Source organism: Xenopus tropicalis, chromosome 6, assembly GCF_000004195.4.
Source record: "Xenopus tropicalis strain Nigerian chromosome 6, UCB_Xtro_10.0, whole genome shotgun sequence".
NCBI lineage: Eukaryota > Metazoa > Chordata > Amphibia > Anura > Pipidae > Xenopus > Xenopus tropicalis.
The window spans coordinates 41,608,523-41,632,854 of record NC_030682.2 but is presented as its reverse complement, the minus strand read 5'-3'; the positions used below and the strand labels follow the sequence as shown (position 1 = coordinate 41,632,854).

The 24,332-nt window shown below is 41.8% G+C and overlaps 1 protein-coding gene and 1 long non-coding RNA gene across 3 annotated transcripts in view; one reads left to right on the top strand and one right to left on the bottom strand.

Annotated features, from left to right (window-relative positions):
• Positions 1 to 509: 509 nt before the first annotated feature.
• Positions 510 to 22,311, bottom strand: nfe2l3 (nuclear factor, erythroid 2 like 3). Of its 2 annotated transcripts, XM_002933386.5 has the most exons (5): positions 21,404 to 22,311; positions 7,807 to 7,983; positions 4,636 to 4,716; positions 3,501 to 3,608; positions 510 to 2,807 (listed from the first exon to the last, which is right to left on the bottom strand). In XM_002933386.5, the coding sequence occupies exons 1-5, from the start codon at positions 21,932 to 21,934 to the stop codon at positions 1,572 to 1,574; spliced, it is 2,133 nt and encodes a 710-aa protein (XP_002933432.2). In that variant the 5' UTR covers positions 21,935 to 22,311; the 3' UTR covers positions 510 to 1,571. The 2 variants fall into 2 exon arrangements, with proteins under 2 accessions (XP_002933432.2, XP_004915457.2); XM_004915400.4 differs by lacking the exon at positions 7,807 to 7,983.
• Positions 22,281 to 24,332, top strand: part of LOC116411490 — an 18,234-nt gene continuing 16,182 nt past the window's right edge. Inside the window, exon 1 of the long non-coding RNA XR_004223133.1 lies at positions 22,281 to 22,370. This is a non-coding gene — a long non-coding RNA (uncharacterized LOC116411490). The remainder of the gene's footprint in view (positions 22,371 to 24,332) is intronic.

Genomic DNA, 24,332 nt, shown 5'->3' with positions numbered 1-24,332 from the left:
ATATCGTAAATCAGCCCTTTAATAAGATGTTTTCCTTTTCTCATAAAATATTTGAGCCAACTGGAGTCCAGTAAACTGAAGAAGGCCCAGTATTTGGGCTAAAAGAGAAATGTGTATAGGTGGCCATACACTTAAAGATCCGCTCACCTGGTGAGGAAACCAAGCGAGCGGACCTTCTCCCGATATCCCCAACGACTGGAATAGGCGCAGATGGTTTGGGGGCCGTATCAACGGCCCAATGTGGTCCCCGATCCGACTGAATTATTTAACCTGCCCGATCGATATCTGGACGATTTCAGACCAGATATTGGTCGAGCAGGCCAGTCGTTGTTTCCCCTACATGGGCCGACAAGCTGCCGAATCGGTCCAAGGGATCAATATCGGTAGCTACAATCGGCCCGTGTATGGCCAACTTAAGTAATGCTCTCCAAAGAAGGCACAATTTGCTCTTTATACAAGAGATGTAAACTTAACTGACTTCCCTGTTTCTGTACTAATACCAAACAGTCTGAAAATTAATGAGAATTTATTTATCCATTATGAACACCCAACCAACCCTTTTACAAAACAATAAAGGCAGGTATCTGAAAACAGGTATATTGTCTTGCAGCATTAATTCAAATTACATCAGTCTCTATACCAGATATGGTTTGGCTAATAAAACAACGAGAAACAATGTAATGGGCTTGCCTGTATCCTGGAGAAATGACATAAAAATATAGAACCAGCAACTCCAGATTGCTCAATATAATAGTATTACATACATGAACAAATGATTACCCATGATTAGCCACCAGGACCACTTAAAACAACAGGGTATGAAGTAAAAAAAAAGTACAAAAAGCATAATTTAAAGCCTTTAAAAGCCGGTATAGTTATATAAATTAAAAACACACACCACAACAAACGTGAGCCAAAGGAATAGAGAATATGTAAAGCTAGAGTCTGACATGAGACAATGTGCTCCAGTGCAAGAGACTAAATCTAAGGTCACTTTATAAGTCAACAGTCATCTTCATTAAAGGTGGCAACGAAGAAAAATGCTTGCCAGATTTTAATTTATCGAATGCTTTACTATTTCCAATTTTACCAGAAAATTGGCCTAATTTTCATTTTAGAATACCTATAATGTTCTGTGAAAGGTATAAAAGCAGTGTATGTAGGCCTCATGGCTTACACATTAATAATAGCCACGGGAAGGCAATGAAGCTGCATGAATTAGAAATCCTTTAGGCAGTATTTCCATGCAGGTGCTACTGTACGCTCGGTACTGACTGCTAAGTAGTTTAGTGCCGTATTTGAACAGGAAAAGCAGCTATTCCATATGTGCGGAGATAGGGCTATAAGAGATTTAGCAGACAGCTGTCATCCGAGTGTCTGAGCTATTAAACCTATTCTTACTATCATGCTCATAACTTATCATGTCCATTATTTCAGGAAGTCCAGTGTTTATAAACTCAAAATATTAGAATATTTGTCCAACTCTCGCCCAATAACCATATGTTTGTATCATCTATAGGCTTATCTGCTATAATTATTACACGTTCAACAAAGTTAGTTTTCAGAATGGCTCATTTCTTCTTTTCTTTCTGCATATCCTGCTTTTGTCCTGATTTGAATAACCTCCTCGGGACAACCATGATGCTCCCGTCGCTGTTGCAGTGCAGAGCATACAGGCTTGGATTTACAGGCCGTCCCTGTTCGTCTCTTAGTTTGCTAAACACGTCCCGATAAAGGTCATTAAGTTTCTGCTTCATGTGGCTCATAGATTTACTGCACTGTGCCCGTTCTTTCAGCAGCTTTTCCTTGCGTACCTGGAGCTGACACACATCGTCCTCGAGGTTGAGAATGACATCAAGTTTGCGCTTGCGGCAGTTCTGAGCAGCAACTTTATTTTTGCCTCTGCGTCTAATATCTCGTATGACTGTTACCTGGGACTCGGTAAGACAGTGCTTAGTTAGCATGTTATTGAACATCTCCACGGGCATACTGACAATCTCATCGACTGTAAATGGAATTCTTAGGGATTTGGCTCGTCGTTCGTCACGACTGAGGTTGTTATCAATGCCAGTGACACATGGGCTCCTTAACTTGCCCTGTTTTTCAGACAAGCTGTAATGATATTCATGAACTGGTTCTAATTGATTAGGTAACTGATTGTATGTGTGATTATGATGTACATTGTGCATAGTAACATTGTCAGAGTAGTCTGAGTTCTGCTGATAATCCAGGCGACAGAATTTATTCACTTCTGGCCAGCTGCTACCAACAGCTCCTTCCAGGCCATCATACAAAACACTCTCTGAGTCACTGCTGTACCCTGCAGCACCTTCATCTTCACCAAAAGACACTGATGAAGAATCAGAAATACTGACTGATGTTGGGCTATGGCTTGAATTTAATGAAAGTCCAGAGTCAGAATCTGGCTCTTCAAATAACCGAGAAACTTCAATTGGATCAAAGCCTTCTTCGAGGGCTAAAGACATCAGATTTATTTCATCAAACACATTATCATCAATGCCGGAAAGGAGATCATGGGTTGTTAAATTTCTACTGCTGTTGTCAGTAGTTGGCAGAAACTGTGTCAGGTTAGCTGGGTTTAGACTTCCTTCTGAGCTGGAACTTGAATTTAACCGAGGAAACAGTTCTGATCTTTGGGCCAAAGTCTCCTCTCTCCTGGAGGGGAACATAACTTCCTGCAAATTCACATCTTGGCTGAGCGTCTCTCCAAAATCATCAGCATTCTGGGTTAAGGAATTTCTACCACTGCTGGCATCAGAAACAGGCTGTATATCCTCCAGTGTAATCTAATGATGAACAAAAAAAATATCAATAAATGGAATTTTATATTTTACATGTTCAAAAAGCAGTAGATATTCACAAGAAACCAAATAAAGTGGGCATAGGCAATACACTTGTTCCCAAACTGAGGAGTGCTTCCCACAGGGGACGTGAAAGTAAGATTGTGGGGGCTGCATTTATTGGAAACAAATTAACTCATAGATGTGTTACCTGCTACTAACTTCTTGATAAACAGTTAAGAAGCACTCCTGAAGCTCACTTATAATTCAAACTGATGGCGGCTTCCACATCTATGGCCAGGTTACTCCATTGTAATTGTAGAAACAAGATCAATGCAACAATAAGGGAGTGATTTATAAACACCCAAATTAATTTTTTTTCACAATTTGAAATTTCTGCACTAAAACTCTCTAAATTTGAATTATAGTTTCATTCACATATTGCTCAAGCCATACATAGACCGTCGGCAGCTTTTATCAGCCCTTGTATGGCCACCTTAAGTGTGTGTGTTGTAGGCTGGAAGATCAAACTCCGAGGTCAAGCATCAAAAAGGAGAGAAGTTTGGAAACCTCTGCTTTATTGTGATGACACATGTATGTTACATTTCCTTACTTAACTGTATTTAGCTGCTGACTTTGGTTGCACAGCTGAACTGGGGTTTTCCCAATGTCTGGACATTAAGGATGACAGTTACTTACATTTAAATCAGGAAGAAAGAGGAAATCCTGCCATAGCTCTCCCACAGAGTTTCCCTGTGGCATTCGGTTCGGTGGTTGTGTAGCGTTAAGTGCATTCTCATTTGTGCCCTATCAAAGAAAAGATTATTATCATTTGCTATTATCATTTTCCAGGCAATACATACATGCTACTGAAAGTAGGCAAAGTTATAATTTTGTAACCCGTTATTTCAAAGTTACAGACATTCGCCAGGCAAAAGAAATGACTCATCCGTGTTATGTGCCCACCCCGAGAGAAGCAGAAAGGAAGCATGTGAGTCAGCCAGGATACATTTCTGCTCTCCTACACTTATTATCCAGCAGTTCCACACCAGGATCCCTTTCATGTCACTGTGCTACACAACAATGATTAAAAATGTAACAGGCTTGAAAAAAGGAATGCCAGCCGTACATGTAGCATTTTGTCATATTGGTTTACCTTAGCTTGCCCAATGCTGTGGCAGAGTTGCCCATCTTAAAGGCCAGTTAGGTATTCTTTAGCCATTTGCTTTGATAAACCTTTAAAGGAACAGTTTAGTGTAAAAATGAAACCGGGTTTTATTTTTACACTAAACTGTTCCTTTAAGCTCAGCCTGAGGGTCAGTTGAGGAGAATACATATTGGTGGCCATGGATATTTTTGGAAGCAAGGCTGAATGGCTGATAAAGAAGTGCTATATGTATGCGTAACCTTGTCATGGGTTAATTTGGACATTAAATGGAAGGATTAAAGTGAAAATGCTTATTAGGTATATTGTAGTGCTTTGTGGCAAAATGACTGCTCTGCTTTAAAGGGAAGCAATGAGCATGTCGTTGCATTTTTCAAACAGCTTTTATTTCATTATTTGCAAACTTGGCGCATCCAAAACGCAGTTTTGCTGTCCTTGCCTCCATAACTGTCCTGCCCCCATGTGCATATCAAGGGATTGACAGGCATACACTTTCCCTAGTCTGTAAATTAAAGAAAGAGGTTGGCCACTTGGAACAGTTTTCCTGTTTGTGTTGCTCCAAAACTTTTTGATTTTTTATATTTAAATGTGATTATACATTTCATATTAAACTAAAGCAAATATCCTTTGATTTGAGGAACAAAAAACAGATCATGACAATTTCATTACCTCGAGTGTATTTTCTGTCTGAGCCAACAGCTGAATAAATTCTTCAAAAAACAGGGATGGTTCGGTTGTGTTTCTGTCAATCTGTATAATGAAGATAACAGAGAGAACAAAAATAAGAGCTAGCAATCCAACTGACACAGGTACATCAGCTTGGCACCCTTCTGTATCTCAACGCCTTCCCTCCCAGGACAAGTTAGGAATCATAAATCCATTGCATACTACTCACATTCTCATTATCTATTAACCTGCTGCATTTCAAATGGCTACAAGGGGCCATCACATTCAATCACTTGAATGGGAAACAAATAGAAGTGTAGGTATGAGAGCTTTTTGGCCTTTATATATTCATTTTAAAACATAAATCTGCCTCCAAGCCAATCATTTGTTCTACACCTCTGGAGTAAAGGAGCTTTCCAATAAACATTCAGTTATTATAAAGCTATGCATACATGGAATTGCTATCAAAAGCTGTTTCTGTTTTTAAAATTCCTTTCTGTGTTTTCCTTGACCATTTATATATAACTGCAAGGCTGTATCAGTAGTCAGCTCTCCTTCAGCCAAGACTCCGATTCCCACAATGCCTTGCATGTTCTTGTTAATAACAGAACTACAAATAAAGACCAAAAGCATTCAGGGCATTGTGGAAAAAGGAATCACCACATTGTTTCATTGTAGTCTGACAAACTGGGAAGGAAATAGCAAGGGACAGTCAAAAACTGCTTTCACAATTGCATTTTCAAATAACTTGGGAATAACTGAAAATGTTGCCTTAACATATATTGGAAATGTGCTTATGGTATGATGTAAATTATATTTTCTACCATTCTGCAAAGAAAACAAAAATCTTATTTGGGTGGGCATAAGAGCTAACATATAGGCATTATGTCTGTCCCTGACATGCAAGATGGTGTTGCTGAAGAGAAGTACTTAAGGAAAGGGGGTCTTGGTCAAAGGCTTGTACTCACTCACACTCTGCAGTATACAATCACACAGTCTGATATATCTTATCTGCTGTGTAGGCCAAAAACACAGAGCTGATAGAAGTGCCTGTAATTTCCCTTTTATTAGAAATTCTTAAAGAGGTGTTACAGAATTTCACAAGCTTTCCATAAATTTATAGCTCTTATTTGCCTAATTTGGCCAAGTGGTGGGAATTTCTGACGGATCTGAATGTGGCTAACATGCAGGTTAATGTGAGTGCAAGTCACTCTTCAACGTGAGACATGGGGTCAGTGCAATTATTCTCAATATTAATATACATCCCCTACATAAGAAAGCCATCTGTGCTCCTGTTTAGTGCTCTCTTCTGTGACTATATGAGTAAATATACAGCTAGCAGCCCTAAAAGCTTCTGCCACAGACTCCCTTGATGCTATTATCTTGGAGATCCCAAGCATCAACCTCATTTCCCATTATATTCTGCCCCCTGCCCCCAATGGTAGGGGGATGGGCACAGAAAGCCAAACAGCTGCTGATCTAAACACAACTCTGCTGACAGAGGAACCCAAGAGCCGCAGTGAGCTGTAAAATAACTCATAGCTGCCATTCTGTCCACTAACCACCTATATCTCTTATCTAGAAATACGTCAATCTATTCATCCATCCATCCATCACCTTTCTACAATATATCCAGACATATGTTACAGTGCTAAAAGAGAAACATTTCTCTCTAAATATTAACAAGGAAAAGGAAAAAACACACACATGAATTTGTATGTGATCTTGAGAAATTTAAAGGGAAACTAATACTAACTAATAATAAATGGCACTGCTAGCTCCCATACCTCACACATTCTAGGTGCCAGCTAACCTTTCTTCCGCCCCCTCAATGCACATCATGAAACGGCAGCCTTCACTGCCACACTAGGCAGGCACTTCATGTTGTTATAGTAAAAAAGTAGGTTAGAAAGGAGATTGGTTCAGGTGGCATGACCTGACTTATTCTTTGTTGGGAAACATTGTAGCAATATTATGTATTAGTTTGGACTAAATAGGCCACCAATCTTCTCTCCCCCACCGTTACCAGTTTCTAAATGTCAGTAAAGCCCTAGAGAGACAAAAAAACACAGTGGAAGACACCCTTTACCCCCTGCATGTGGCACCAATTACTCCAGCATGTGGCACCCATTACTCCAGCATGTGGCACCCATTACTCCAGCATGTGGCACCCATTACTCCAGCATGTGGCACCCATTACTCCAGCATGTGGCACTCATTACTCCTGCATGTGGCACCCATTACTCCTGCATGTGGCACCCATTACTCCTGCATGTGGCACCCATTACTCCTGCATGTGGCACCCTTACTCCTGCATGTGGCACCCATAACTCCTGCATGTGGCACCCATAACTCCTGCATGTGGCACCCATAACTCCTGCATGTGGCACCCATAACTCCTGCATGTGGCACCCTTACTCCTGCATGTGGCACCCATTACTCCTGCTTGTGGCACCCATTACTTCTGCATGTGGCACCCTTACTCCTGCATGTGGCACCCATTACTCCTGCTTGTGGCACCCATTACTTCTGCATGTGGCACCCTTGCGCCTGCATGTGGCACCCATTACTCCTGCATGTGGCACCCATAACTCCTGCATGTGGCACCCATAACTCCTGCATGTGGCACCCATTACTCCTGCATGTGGCACCCATTACTCCTGCATGTGGCACCCATTACTCCTGCATGTGGCACCCATTACTCCTGCATGTGGCACCCATTACACCTGCATGTAGCACCCTTACTTCTGCATGTGGCACCCATTACTCCTGCATGTGGCACCCATTACTCCTGCATGTGGCACCCATTACTCCTGCATGTGGCACCCATTACTCCTGCATGTGGCACCCATTACTCCTGCATGTGGCACCCTTACTTCTGCATGTGGCACCCTTACTCCTGCATGTGGCACCCTTACTCCTGCATGTGGCACCCTTACTCCTGCATGTGGAACTCTTATTTCTGCAAGTGACACCCTTACTCCTACATGTGGCACTCTTATTTCTGCAAGTGACACCCTTACTTCTGCAAGTGACACCCTTACATCTGCAACTGACACCCTTTACCCCTGCATTACTCCCTTTTCAAAAATGCAATAGTGAAATGTTAAAATTAGTGTTCCAGTTCCATTTTATTATCATCCCACCACATCTCTGGCAAATCCTGGTTCTTACCTCTATTCCCTGGTTATTACTGGCATTTAGATCAATATCAGTGCTGTCCCTTATTGAAATAGGTTCCTCTGTGTTTTCTTGTGTGACATCTTCATTCATTTCAGGTTTCCCAGACTCGCTATGCAGATAATTGTAATCATAGGTGCTTGGACTGCAGCCCAGCTTCTCTTCTTGTTTCTAGTTTGTAATACAACATGATTACATTTCTGTTGCTAAACACAGGCAAATGGCATTTACACACTATATAATGTATTTCATATGTACCATCTGGTCTTCTGAATATGAGTGACTGCAAGAACAGCTAAAATCCCCTCCATAAGGGCCAGCCTGAAATGAGGTGAGCTGGGCACAAGTTGAGGGATGCCAGTACTGGGCGCTGATAGGCATAACCCATTGAGTGCTACTGTAATGTAATGGCCTTTGAGAGCAGCACTAAATGAGTATGAATATATCTAAATTGGGCTTGCAATTTCTTTATTGCTACAACCCTAGGTAATGATGGAACTCTGGCCTCTTGCTTTTGTTTAGAGCTCTTGTGTTACTTTAACAACATATAAACTAAAGTCTTTTTCATTAGCAATAAAAAAACAAAAATAGTCATCTTGCTGTTTTCACCCCCCCCCACTGGGGGTAAACAAGATGGTGCTCCCCCCACAAGTCCTGTAGGGTACAAACAGTATGAAATGGCATATTAGCCAGGTACCCACTGTGCCCCCCAGAAATGGCTGCCTCTTATTTCTTGCCTATTTATCACTTTTTTCTCTAATTGAAGCACTGCTCAATGCATAATTCCTGTCTTAAAATATTAGATACTTATCTGCAATGCAAAACCGGTGATTTAAAATTTTCTGACGTTTTGGACTAAAAAGGTCATTTACAAATGCACAAACAATGCGCTAAGTGCTATTCTGGATGCAGCTATATATACAGGTATGGGATCCGTTATCCAGAAACCCGTTATCCAGAAAGCTCCGAATTACGGAAAGCCTATCTCCCATAGTCTCCATTTTAATCAAATGGTTCAGAATTTTAAAACTGATTTGCTTTTTCTCTATAGTAATAAAACAGTACCTTAATCCTAATTGATCCTAACTAAGATATAATTAATCCTTTTTGATGCAAAGCCATCCTATTAAGTTTAATTTATGTTTTATTGTTTTTTTTAGTAGGCTTAAGTTCTGGAGATCCAAATTATGGAAAGACCCCATATCCGTAGCCTTGGTCCTGAGCATTCTAGATAATGGATCCTATACCTGTATATATACACACATACATACATACAGGTATGGGATCCCTTATCCAGAAACCCATTATCCAGAAAGCTACAAATTACAGGAAGGCCATCTCCAATAGACTCCATTTTAATCAAATTTGTTTAAATTATTTTCTTATTCTCTGTAATAAGAGTCCCTTGTACTTGATCTCAACTAATATAAGTATTTCCCCCCATAGTTTCAGCATAGTTGCATTCACACTCTGAGTTTGCACCCAATGCCTCATAGCAGACTCAGTGGCACTTGTGTTTTGACATAAATTGGGTGCAAGTAACATTTTCAGAGTGGGGACTGAGCCACTTCCAGACACACAGGGGATAGCGAGAAACCTTTGTTGGCTCAGCAGATTTATACTGATAATTCTAATTTTTAAAAATGATTTTTCTCTGTAATAATAAAACACTACCTTGTACCTGATCCAAACAATCCTATTGGGTTTATTTAATGTTTAAAATGTGGCAATATGTTTTTGAATTGTGGGAACAACGAACAAACCCATGCATACTCATGGAGCAAACGCCATCATGTAGATGGTACCTTGGCTGGATTAAATTCCCAAATACTAATCTTATATTAGAAATGTGTCTTGTTAACTTTTAGCTATAGTTTTATTATTGCATAGTACTGACCTAGGGGTCACCCCCACACAGCAGTAAAGTGGTCACCTACCTACATGATTTGGTGCAATGTATTAATAGAGAGACACTGCTGACAATGTCAGCACCCAGCATATGGCACACATGGGGAGTACAAGGCAGGCATGGACTCATACACTGTACATGCCAGTTATGGTGGAAGGACAAAGTACAGAATGAAACAAAACAAAGCTGAGCATAACATTCACTTTGGAGATTTAATAAACATGTAAAGGATGAAACTGCAAAAACTCTTTATGCCTCCAAAGAACTGATGCACTGGCTTCTGTACATGGGGCATTATGTCTTTCCCCGGAAAACTGAAAATCCAGTCAGGATGGATCATTAGCGCATAAATGGACTAAACTGGATTTCCACATGCAAGCTAGCAGAGCCCAAAGTTAAAGCTCACTGCAGATGGATATGCTGCAATTGATAGTTCATTGATAGTTCTATATAAATAATAATACATTCATACAGTATACAGAACCAATGTCTCTGTCTCTACCTTTGATATACCCTATATAGTTAAAGGATCTAATATCTGGAATGCTTGGGCTTTTCTGCATAAGGGATCTTTCTCTAATTTGGATTTCCATACCTTAAGTTACTTTTAATGGTATTTATTAGTTCTTTCTTAGTTGGGATCAAGTACAAGGTACTGTTTTATTACTACAGAGAAAAAGGAAATCATTTTACGAAATTAGAATTATTTGCTTAAATGGACTCTGTGGGAGATGGTCCTCCTGTAATCAGAACTTTCTCTATAACGAATTTCTGGATAATTTATCCCAAACCTGGAAACATTAATAAAGAAATACAGTTTTAGAGAATCAGGTTATTATGTGGCTAGGAAACAAAACTGCTAGAAATAGGGGTAAACTGCTATATTTGGTTAAATCACATCAACCCCCAAATATAATCCTATAAGAAACAAAGGAGTTGGTGGTGTGGGGCGGAACTTTATAAACTGCAATGTGAACCATGTGTTTTGGATATCCTCCACAATACCCATTATTCATTACCTGGGGCCAGAAGATTATACTGAGAATCCACTAAAATACCATCAAAAGTAACTGAATCCCTGCAAAGTAGGTAAGACTTTGGCTCAGCACAGGCCCCACATGATTAAAGACCAGCAGATGTTACATTGCATTGTAAGCCTATTGTTCAGTTAAGAATTCTGTGGCAGCTGCTGCCGTGTCAGAGAGACAGATGTCCGTCTGTCATTAACCAGAGTGCCTTTTTGTCTATTAGTGAAATTGGGGCTAGAAAATTACAAGTATATAAAGCCATAAAACAAAAAGGTATCCAGTTACCCCATCAAACAGTTCAATTTAACATGCAATGTCTCACGGGGTGATTTCAGGAGACATTTACACCCATGATTGTCATTGCTCAGGAGGTGCCCCCTTACTGCCTGCTATGGCATTCCCATGAAAGCGCCAGAGCAACTGCACTTATTCCCTTTGGAAATCTGGACTGCCATGTTCCTAAGTGACAAGCCATTCCAGTTCTATTATGTTCTAGTATGTAACATTATACACAAAATCTGTCTCTGCATAATAGCTTTCTGCAAAGGAATTACAGGGGCAGTTTACATTCAAAATTGCAGCTATAGAATAGTCTATTGTTAGCAAATATTCCACTGGCCTTCATTTTTATTTTATACTCTTTTTTTTAATATTTTTTTATAATTATTTGCCTTCCTCTTGTGCCTCTTTCCAGCATTCAAATGTGTGTCACTGACCCCAGCAGCTAAAAACCTGTTGCTCTGTGAGGCTACAATTTATTGTTATTGTTACTTTTCATTACTTGTCTTTCTATTTATGACCTCTCCCATTCATCTTCCAGTATCTAATCCAAATTATAGTCTGATTACTAGGGTTAATTGGACCCTAGCAACCAGATAGTTTCAGAAATTCCAAACTGGACATTTGCTGAATAATGATGCAATTTTTGACAGAATTTTTCATTGGGTTTTGCTGTGAAAAAACACCTATAAACTCCATTGTATTGAGAAAGTCGCTGCAAATATGCCCATTTTTCGGCAAAGGGGATAGATCTGCCCATCACTATTGGTGAACACAGGCTAAATAACTAAATAAAGACTTGAAACTACTATATTGTTTGCTCGAGAAAAGCATGCACATTCTCCAGAGATAATTATAGCACCCCTAGAAGGTGCATTTACAAAAGTGATGCAGTAGGCTCAAGTCACCAATTTCTTTTATCCACTATGCAAGTGTTTTCTTCAAACATCGTTGTGGTTGCATGGGAAATTGCACCTGCCATAACTGCACCCAGTGGGTCAAAATGAATGCGACTGTGTACAAGTTGTTGATATTTTTAGGGTGGGGTTTGTGTACCTTTTGTAACCATTACTGCCATGTTCATGGTGTGGGTAATAGCTCCAGGGTTCCCCAGCATCAGCAGTTGCAACTGCTCACAATTCATCAGAGCAGACTGGACAGATAGATGCAAGACCACTCAGTGCTATTATACAAATATGTGCAATGTGTGTTCAATTCAGCGTAACCGCATTTACAGTTATAACCGAGGCTTCTGGTATTTTTAAAATTTTATTCAATTTTTTTTTTTATTTAAGTACTACTTTCATTAAAGGTACTTGTGTCAAAATGTGCTCTCTGCACTTCTGTATAGTTGTGCACAGTGGTGCTCAGTCCTTCCTGCCTTCACACCCTGCATCAATAGGTGCAGCAGACTTGCGACTAAAAAAATCGGTCCAGCACAACTGCATTAGGCGCAATGTCCACTTGTGGATGCAATGATACTGGGAAACAATATTGTATTGCATTGTGGGAAAAATAACATGGTGATTGTTCTCAAAACTGCACTCTGCACACACTGTCTGTGGATATAAATGAGCCCTATGGTCTTCCTGCTGTGGCACAGGAGAAGTGTCCTAGTTTTTAAGGCAAAAACTGAAGCTCACAGCACCACAGCCTGAAAGCCCTAGGATTAAAGTGGCATGCACAATGTATCTACACCAACTGAGAAAATGCTAATCTACTCGGTCCACTTTATCTTGTGTGCGCACTGACAGACGCACCATTGGCCCATTAATGCACACACAGGGAAGATTTTGGGGCAAAAATACATTTAAGCAAATCTGCATCAAATTCACCCTGTGTGCATGGTACCGGGCTGATGCTGTGTCTATTAATGTGCAGACAAATGGGGTGGACAAAAGTAGATCACACTATTCTCTGCTGGTATTTATATGCCAGCAAAAAAAATGCTGCGTGTGCCACTGGCCTTATCTGCAACAATCTACAAGGGCTAATATTATAATATATATATATGTATGTTTTTCCATGCGCATTCTCATGGGTACTACTAGAAAGTTCAGAATTATGAAAAGGCCATCCCCCATAGACTCCATTATAAGCATATAATATAAGTATGATCCCAACTGAGATATAATTAATCTTTGAAAGCCAAAAAATCCTATTAGGTTTATATAATGTTTAAATGAGTTTTTAGCTGACTTAAGGTATGGAGATACAGATAACAGAAAGATCCCTTATCTGAAAAATCGTAGGTCCCAAGCATTCTGATTAACAGGCCCCATACCTGTATAGCACATGAATGGAGAAACTTGAATGAATACTGTCATGGGAAAACATGATTTTTTTCAAAATGCATCAGTTAATAGAGCTTATCCAGCAGAATCCTGCATTGAAATCATTTTTTTTTTAAAAACGCAAATATTTTTATATTTAATTTTGAAATTGTACATGGGGCTAGCCATATTCTTCATTTCCCAGGGTGTCACAACCATGTGACCTGTGCTCTGATAAACTTCAGTCACACTTTACTGCTGAGCTGCAAGTTGGAGTGATATCAACCCCCCCACCCCTCAGCAGCCGATCAGCAAAACAAAGGGAAGGGAGCAAGATAGCCACTCCTCCAGTTACATAGGAGTAGGAGAAACAATAGGTGACCTGAAAGCAGTTCTTTTTTTTTTTTTTTTATCATTAAATTTTTTTTTATTGTTTTATAGCAATCAGTTCAATATTTCACATTTTGTACACGAAATTGCATAAAGCAGTTCTAATGTGTAGCACTGGTTGCTTCTGAAAGCTCAGACTCAGGAAAGTGCCTTTTACTACATATAGCATATAGATATAACACATTATATATATATATATATATATATATATATATATATATATAGCATACATATTGGGGAGCAACACAAGCATGAAAAAAAGGTCCTAGGGGGTGCCCAAAAAGGGCTTTGATTGGCTATTTGCTAGCCCAATGTGAACTGGCAGACTACAAGAGGCTCTGTTTGGCAGTACACTTGGTTTTTGCCTCTAAAATGTGCCTCCAAGCCAGAAATTAAAAAATGGGCACCTTATATGAGTCCATTGGGAGCAACATCTAAGGGGTTGGTGAGCAACATGTTGCTTGCGAGCCACTGGTTGGGGTTTACTGACATATAGGGATAATCGGAATGGAAGGAAATCTCACAAACAATATTCAATATAAACCCAGTGAAAAGTCTTGCCAGAACCCTGTTGCAGGAGCCAAGGGAGGACAAACCTCATATTAAAGACTTTGGTTTCAAAAAGAGATGTTGTACAGGGAGGTGCTGACATCCTTTAGACCAGCGGTCCCCAACCTTTTTTACTTTTGAGCAACATTTAAATATAAAAAATGTTGGGGAGCAACACAAGCATGAAAAAAGTTCCTACGGGTGCCCAAAAAGGGCTGTGATTGGTTATGTGGTAGCCCAATGTATACTGGCAGACTAAAGGAACCTCTGTTTGGCAGTACACATTATTTTATGCCTCCAAAATGTGCCTTCAAGTCAGAAACTAAAAAATGGGCACCAGCTTTGAGGCCACTGGGAGCAACATCCAAAGGGTTGGTGACCAACATATTGCTCGTGAGCCGCTGGTTGGGGATCACTGCTTGAAGGCGGCTATACACAGGACGATTCTAGCTGCTGATATTGGTCCCTTGGACTGCTTCATCAGCTTATCTGCCTGTGTATGTGCACGAACAACGGGCCTGCCCGACCGACATCTGGCCTGAAATTGGGCAGGTTTAATTTTTCGTCAGATCGGGGACGGCATCGGCTCGCATCAACGCCTATACCCGCTGTTCTAATTCGATTGTTTGGCTACCACTACCGAACTACCGAATTAGCCCAATGTCGCCCACCCGTAGGTAGGGATTTGGGGAGAAGATCCACTGGCATTAGTGACATAATGGCAATAGTGACAGCTACAAAGGATGCAAAAAAGAGAGGATGAGGGTTTTATTAACTGTCTCATGCATTTTTCTCTAGCTGAGGTTATGAAGTCTCTACACATTATGAAAAGCAGGGCTGAGTTTCTCCATTTCAATTGGGCCCCTTCTTTAGATCCTCTACCATTCCAAGGCTATTGTGATACTAAAATCTACAGTTAGTATTGATGTTGGTATATATAGTTTATGTATGAGAGTGTATAGATTGGTAAGTATAGGTTGTGTGTGCTGGGTTTACTTGGAAGGGTTGAATTTGATGGACACCATTCTGATGACTATAGACCAGCAGTAACCAGGGTGAGACTGCAACTCAACTGCTATTACTTACTCATGTTGACAGCTGCAAGGTTAGTTTGTGACCTCCTCTGCAGCTGTGTTAGTGTTTAACAGATGCAGTAGAGCACGGCCATTATTTATGAATTCAATCGTCAAAATAATATACTTGAATAACACAGAAATGGAATGCTAGAGTTAAGGAGCAGCTAGACAAAGTTTTAAGTCTGGGGATGGCAGTAGATGTGGGGTGTGTAAAACGCATGACTCAGAAAAGGGTAGGTAAAACAAGCAACAACAAGGCAGACAGCACAAAACAGCACAAGTCATTACTCCACAACAAACACAAGATATAGAATCAGGAAGCAAACAGGGACACAAGGTGGCAAAAAAGAAACTTTAAAAGGGAACGTCAGCTTCCAAACCAAAATTTGTTAAAAAGCCGCACACAACACAGAAACCCCTAATATACCTATCATTGTAATCTGTTCCTTTAAAAAGTATTAGTAAATACTATTTTTATATGTTGACATCCAGCTGCGAAACATTTCTTCTCTTTATGCATTATTTGAAATTTTGGTAGGGAAGGAGGGACTAAAACACTGTAACATTTGTAACAACTTCTCTACAGCTTACAGACAGCATGCAGAAATAACATTACACACAATACACTGCACTGCAATGTTTCTTTCCTTATTGACATCACATGTGCAGGGAATTGTGGGATTTAGTGGATGCAGGCTAAAGCCAGACTAAGGACAGTTGACTACTGTTACATTTCTTTTTGAGTCCCAAAGTAGTCAGCTAGATCAGCAGGAGAACAGGAGGCATGCTTAGGTAATTGTTCCAAACCATATTACTGCATCAAAAATAATTCTGAAAAAGCTTTAGTTGTGTTCAGGTGGAGTTGCTTTTTAAAGAGTCTTTTTTAAAAAGTCTTTTTGTTCAGCAGCTGTCCAGTTTCGAATTTCAGCAGCTATCTGGTTGCTAGGGTCCAGTAGTTTGAAAGAGAGGATAGAGGCGTGCCTAAATATAAACTTAAGTAATACAAAGTAACAATAACAATAAAATTGTAGCCTTACAGAAGAATAGTATTTTGGCTGCTGGGGTCAGTGACCCCCATTTGAAAGTTGTAAAAAGTTAGAAGAGGAAAGCTATAACTATAATAAATACTATAATAAATACAAATGAAGACCAATTTTAAACTTGGTAGGAATAGGCCAATCTATTATATACTAAAAGTTATCCTGAAGGAGAGTCATTGGGTGCTGTGATACTGATGCTAGATGCTACAGAGATATGGTGAAAGAGCATTCTGCATAATATATATAACAACACCAATTTATTAATTGCGATGTAATTATGGAGCTCAGTGACATTTCCTACACACTGCCATTTCACAGCACAAATATTTAGTCCAGTACTGTCCAGCTGGAGGCCCCCTGTTGTGTGGCCCCCACCTGTCTGGCTGCTGTGACTGCTTACCTTTGTGTAAGTTTTAAATGGCATCTGCGCCCCTGCATTGTTTACACCTGTAAGTCCATGCATTGTTCATGTCTATAAAACCCTGTATTGTTCACATCTGCTCAAGCAACTCCATTGTGCCTGTAACTGTAAAGCTGGCCATACACGCACTGATGATATTGTATCAAACCTCATTTCGCATGATATTCTGTGCGTGTACAGTGGATCGACGAAAAGGTATTGCAAAGGCCGCAGATACCGGTCATCAAGCTGAACGACCAGGTTAAAAATTTTTGATTGTGTGCAAATAAAAGGTGCCTGCCTTATACTGCCTGTGTGTGCCATACTCTATCTGCCCTTTGCTGCCTTGTGTGCCATACTCTGTCTGCCCTATGCTGCCTTGTGTGCCATACTCTGCCTGCCCTACCCTGCCTCTGTGCCATACTCTGCCTGCCCTATGCTGCCTGTGTGTGCCATACTCTGTCTGCCCTATGCTGCCTTGTGTGCCATACTCTGCCTGCTCTACCCTGCTTATGTGCCATACTCTGCCTGCCCTACCCTGCCTGTGTGTGCCATACTCTGCCTTCCCTACCCTGCCTGTGTGCCATACTCTGCCTGCGCTACCCTGCCTGTGTGTTTTGTACCAATATATGCTTTGTGAATCTGCACACATTATTCGAAGATTTAGTTTGCTACAGCACAGGAATCAGGAATAAAGCTGATTTTACAAACCAAAGCTAATGCATTTCTAATTCACAGACATCCCCATTCAAACTGTGTTCCCTGCACCCCAGTGGATCACATAGATCACAATCAACCTACGCTGTTTTGAAGACTAAGTTTATATATTTTTCTTAGTGATACAGTGACTTTGCAGAAACTTGAAATGTGTTTTTTTTTTTATGGATTGAGACATTCCTCTTTTATACTACTAGCTTTGTTCTCAGACCTGCATTCCTTTTCCACCTGTTGCTGGACTACAAATCCCAGAATAATATAACATACAATAAGGTTGAGGCATGCTGGGAGCTGTAGTCCAGCAACATCAGGGTTGTATTCTTAAAGCAATATTGCACAACAGAACTTGCGCAATAAAAAAAACACACAGATCCAGCAATTGCTGATGGCCTAAATATAGTTCTAACCTGTAAAAAATATATTAAATAAAGTACCCCCTGTTGTAAAATATAAGGATATTAGATGTCACCCAGGAGTTCTGTAACACTTGTTTGGCTATGAGATGGTTAAACTGGGCTAGTAGTGATGTGGGAGCATGTGTTACATGCAACCCTCTTTCTTAGGATGGGCCTTCGCTTAGATGGAAGAAACCTAGACAGGAGCTGAGGGTGTAGTTGAACTACAACCCACTGTAGCTGTGTAGTGCAAGTGCAGGAAATATGGATGCCAGAAAGGTTCTTGCTGGTTAACTATGATACAAGTTTATTGTCCAAGACAAGATGGTAGACAGGGTATCACATACTCACACACAAGCAGAGGTAGATGTTACTTGATAGTACACTCTGAGGAAGAAGAGAGGGTGTACACCGGTTTATCCCACCTCTTGGTAGAGTCTGGGCAGTGTAAATACACCTTTCAGCCAATACCCCTGTGGAGGTAGTCTGGGTAGATACCTGCTCGTTCAGGTTGATAACCTCTAGTATATGAGTCCTCCGGGTGAGTAGGAATCAGGGTTTATTCTATACCTGTCACTATCTCTACTCAGTGGCCCTACACTGAGGCAACATTGCCGGATAGGAGAAATACTCCCAGATCTAATCTCTCCTTTGTTGGGGCTATTAAAACTTCCCTTGCTTAACAGAGCTAACTACTTTCACTTTCCTAAAAAGTGCTATTACAAATCTGCTGTTCTTACTAAAACCTCATTCACGGGGCCCTGTCCCCGACTTTCTCCAGAGAGTATGGTGGTCTCTGGGGTACAATGGCTTCTGGGGCCTATGTTCTGCTCCCAGGCTCAGTGGTGCTGAGAAGCAGAGGCAGCCAAAGAGGAAGTCACACCCTCCTGCTAGACACTATATCAGTCTGCAGGGGGTGTGAACAACCTAACTAGACCAATAAGGGTTAGTTTCATAACTGTAACCTCAGTACATTGGGCTTTGCCCAATAACAGTAAGCTGTGAAGAGGTAGGGTTTAAAGCCATAGGGAGCTTAACCCTATGGGTCCCTACAGTTCCATGACCATATAAAAGCACAAGGCTAAAGGCCGAGTGCTTATATACAGGTCATAGAACTCTGAGGTGACTTCTCATATCCTCATATTTTTAACAGGGGGTACTTTATTTATTATAATACACAGTGTGTCATGTGACAGAAATGTCATCACTAAGCACTGATTTTATCTGATGACATGACTTAGCACCATTTATAAGGATATAATTTACAGGATATTCATGGCTTTTGTGTATTTTAAGGCCTTACACACAGAGCTGTCTATAGGGGATAAAAATAGGAGTAGCTGTCTTTGACCCTGCACATGAGGGGTCTCTGGCCTGATGGTAACTTGGAGTTTATGTATATTTGTATTTATATAGCACTACTTGTACATGCTATGCTTTCATAATACAAATGGCGTTAATCCAAAAATAAAATATACACAATTACACTGTGTTAAAGAGATAATGGTAAGGAGGCACCTGCCCCATAGAGCTTACAATTTAAGTGGAGAGGAGTAGGCTCCTTAAATATGGGGGCCCCACACTGGCTAGATTGCCTCAGGCTCCTCAACTACAAAGGAGTGCCCTGCTTGCACACACCAAACGTACATAATAGGGCAGGGGTGGGCAAACTACGGCCCGCGGGCCACATCCGGCCCCTTGCCCTTTTTAATCCGGCCGCCGACGCCGCCAAGTCTCATCACGCGAGACTTGGTGTCATTGGCGGGCCGGAATTAAAGAGACGAAGGGGGCGTAACGCTGGCCTGGCCCTGCCCGCCCTGGCCCGGGGTAAGTAAATGTGGCCCGTGAGCCAAAAAGTTTGCCCACCCCTGTAATAGGGCATGCTGCTTGATTGCTTTTATAGAAATGCACCACTATCTGCCCAAGGTAAAATCAACTTTATAAATGCAGCCCGCTAGTGACATCTGTAATGGTTCAGATACCAGTGTCCATTTCCGATGTACACTTATTTCTGACCTGGAGGGTGTAATATTGGCCAAGGAGGGGAGGAAGTAAAGGGAGCAAAACAAATTACTTCTCCTAGCACACCCAAAGAAAGTGTTGAGGAAATAGTCACACAATGGTAAAGGGTTTTTTTTCCTTCAAGTGGCTTAACATTTTCAGATCTGACTGAGCAATTTGGCCAACTATGACCATACTACCCAACTGTCTCTCCAAGTATGGCGCCCAGAGGGAATAACCTGTGATCCTATCAGATTACAGCCCCAATTTTAAAACCGAAAATCTTATCTGCTGAGATGAGCATCAGGACATGGTGGTGACTGGAGCTTAAGCTCCTCCTCATTTACTTCAGGCCACAGGCCCAAACAAACAAACAAGTAGACAGGCATCATTACACTATATCTAATGCCCAATCAACTGAATAATTTTCAGTTTCTACCCGGCCTGTGTGATGCTTCCTGATCTGAGGCTGTACTCTGTTAAAGCAAAGAAGAGGAGGAAGAACAATAAGCAAAGCAGATGTCTCCCCAGCATGTGAATTGCATGGATGCAAAAAATTTCTAATGAACGAATGTTTGTATACTAGTTATTAGGATAAGTGCTCTCATCTTGAAACCCTCTCACAATAACAGTCTCACATTTCCTGTTTTAAGAATTGATGCATCTGTGATTGTGCTGCAATAACTGAGAAAGCGAAACCCAAAGTGTCTGCATGCAAACCATGTGGCCTGGTGGCAGTCAGTACCTCGGCCTTCTTATGTTTGGTACCAGAACATGCCTTGTGCATCCAGTAAGAACCTATAGAATATGTGCAGGTAATTACAGCATGAATGTTCTAATTCAAAGGAGAATCCAGACAGGTTAGTTCAGTGTTTCTACTGCTGATTTCTACATTTATAATGTGTGGAAAGCAAAACTGGATAGGGTGTGGTAGGCGATAGACACACTGTGGCCTGGTATTACCCAACAATTATATATTTACATAAGACCACATTTATTTCTATTACAGTTTAAGTATTCAGGTGCAGCAGATAAAAATAAAAACACTGGAAAACATAATAAAATTGTATGGGAAGTAATGCAATTTGCAGCAAAAACACACAACAGCAGGTTGACCAGCTGGGTCTGGGGCTGGTTTACTAAGGAGCTACAGTCTATGTGCCCAGCTAAAAATCCTATGTAATCCTGTGCAACACTAGTGCCTCAGCGGCGAGGATCTGGGCTGTTCATGTAGAGTCGGGTGGACTGGCTAACAATTGGTTAGCAATGGCACCTTACACAGAAGAGGAAATGGATCTTTACAAATTAGCACACATTGCTGCTGGGAGTAAGGAATCTACAACTAGGATTACACAGTTTAACATGTGATTTATGAAAATTGTGAAAATTGCAAATAGGTTATAACTTTGCCCCTCTGTGATAACAATGCCCTCTTAACATAGGCTCTTTTATTCCCTGTGCAGAATGCTAGCTACTCTGACAGGAACAATATGGCATGAGTGGAGCAGAATGATTGGGTGCTGGCTGTATTTACCTCTTTGGTATATTCAGAAGAAGTCGGGGCGGCCCCAGGACCAATGTGCTGCTGGGATGGGCTTGCATGGCACTGGTGCAATGTGCTTCTTGAAGACTGCTGGCTGGGGCCTTCATGATTGTTAGCAGGGGAGTCAGTGGTGCTGCTGCTCTCCTCATTAGAAGCTGCAGTGAGCAACGTTTGGTCAGCACTGAATGAACCTGCCTCAGCATCTCCTGAGCCAGCATGCACCAGCCATGCACTCACTTCAGTCCTTGGGACCCGTGTCCCCCCCAGTGCCCTCACTTGGTCCAGCAACCTCTTAGCAGTGAAGAAGGAGTCCAGGTCTGGGCTTTTAGGGTGCAGGCTGGACCCCTCCCAAGTGTCCCTCAGACTGTGGAAGGGGATCTGGGAATAGGCGGAGCTGCTGCCCTGGATAATCTCCCTAATGGGGGGCAAGTAAAAGTCAAAGTCCACCCTCACACCGACCAAGCTCAAAAGGATTGTGAACTGGAGCAGACCTTCTGTCAAGTACTTCTTCAGATCCTTCATTGTATTCTCCCCTTGTCCAGAGAGAGAAACAGAGGAAACTTCTCAGCCCCCCTGGAAGTGCCCTCTGGTATCGCCCAGTCAACGCCAAGGATCCCTTAGCAGAAAGCAGCCAGTGGCAGTGCGGGGGTTTGTGTGGGGAGAGCGGGCACAGTGGGAGCAGCCGGCGGTGGCAGGTGCCCTTAGCTGGGAAGGAGACAAAAGAGCACGCCGGCTGCTCCGCCGCTCTGCAGTGACACACAAAAGGCATGAGAGCGCAAACACGCACACACAATGCCGGGCATAGCTGCACTTCCCACCAGCAGGGCGGGAGGCTGGGCGGCAGGGGACGGGGAGGAGCCGAGGGAAGGGGAGATGCGGCTCGTAGGCCTGCACATGTACGGCACACTGGCACTGGGGAGTCATTATATGTCAGTAAGGAGCAATCATTAGAGAGAGGGTATGTGTGCAACCGATACACACAGGGTACGGGGGGAACGCTAGCAGAGAGGCGGTACTCATGTCACTTGGAGGCCCCTTCTTATTCAAGGCCAGCTGCCTGGTTATTGCCTGGTTATTGCCTAGCGTGTGGGCAGCAGCGCATGTTAAATAGGGATGGAGCTTCCTATAACTTCCGCGCCCTGAGAATATTTTGTGCGTCCACAGGGATTGTAGGTACACAGAAAGTTTTTAGGGCACATAAAGTACAAATGACAGAGCTGCCAACCCCCCTATTTTTCTGGAGTTACCCGATTTTGCCTTCTCTATTCCAGTCTCCCGTCAACCAGTAGTATTCTCATGATTTTTTGGAAACAACCCCCCCCCCCCCCCCAAATACGAATCAGCACATATAGATTAGGCACCCACTCCATAGGGTCGCAGTTTTGTTACAATGGTCAAGCTTTATTTCACATCCTTAAGGGTGAAGACACACAGAGCTACTAGTGTCTACTACTTTTTCACTAAACTCCAGAAAATAACCTGCCATAGACAATACTGAGAATTGCTTCTGCTAAAACACACATAGAGACAGTTATCAGTAAATGATCAGCATTGTCTCTTTTAGTAGCCGCAGCAAGTAGGTGCTACTAGTAGCTCCATGTGTCTTCACCCTAAGGGCTCTGGCACATGAGGAGATTAGTCCCCGAACTGCCATCCCACCAGCAAAAATGTAAGTCGCCAGTGGGATGGCACACGCTGCGCAGGCGAAGTTGCCTCGCGAGGCATTTTCGGCGATTTACCGAAATCGCCTGAGCAGCGTGTGCCATCCCACCGGCGATGGGATGGCAATTCAGGGAGATTAGTCGCCCGCGAACAGGGAGATTTGTCGCGGGCGACTAATCTCCCCGTGTGCCAGAACCCTAAAGGGTCACGAGACGTCATGAGGGTCATGGGATGTGAAATAAAGCTTGACTGTTTTATTTGTGCCTATTTGGTTCTCCCTTTGTTGCAGGCTCGGGGCGTTGCACCCGGACCACTGATTCAAAATGGTGAGTGACCCGTCGCTTCAGGAATTTTCTGGCCATTTTTTAAGGGAAGGGTTCGGGCGTGGGTACTCCAACCATGAATGTATTTGGTGAGCGCCTATTAATCTATATGTAGTGCTCTAGACTGTTAATAAATCCAAGTATAAAAGCACCTAAATTGCATTTGTTTATGTAAAAATCAGGGATATACCTAATAAATGCACTCAGTGGAGAATCAGTTTGCAAACTGCTTGCATCTAAATTAATTGCCATCAGTGCAACCCTTCTAGCTGATTTTAAAAGTGTCATTGACTTTTTAGCTGATCTGGTAGCGTTAAGGTGGCACTAGGGTTTCTGGGAAAAAATTACCAGCCTTCCTATATTTGTATCATTTTCCCTATTAATAACATTGGCATCAAGCCTCTTTTTATATCAGCCAGACTGGCACATGGGAAGTCGATCCAAATGCTCACATATAAAATCAGATGCAAAAACTAGCAGGTGCACCGAGCACCCACTGTATATTTATAGTCTGAGAGTAAAAAGAAACAAAATGCAAATATGCATGAGGCCTTGATTTATAATTTACAAATGTGCATGTTGAGTTCAGACATGCCAACTCTCCAGTATTTACAGGTGCAGAGGAGATGTCCCCATATAACTTTAGATTCCGATTGGCACATCTGGGAGGTAGGGATGGGAATCCGAGAGAGAAATGGCTTTACTTCCAGTCAGTAGAATAACTAGAAGCTGTATAAGCCTGAATGTTAGGGCAATGGAATACTGAGCATTTTGCAGTTGCATGATTTCCAGCTTTACAATGGGGTAGCAAAATACTCCCAACTGGCCTTCCATAGAGTTTCATTGTAATTGCCCAGTGGTACGATTGCAAGTCAGACAATTTCCAAACAAAAAATTCCTTGACCCACGACTGCACCAAAAGGGTCAAGGAGATT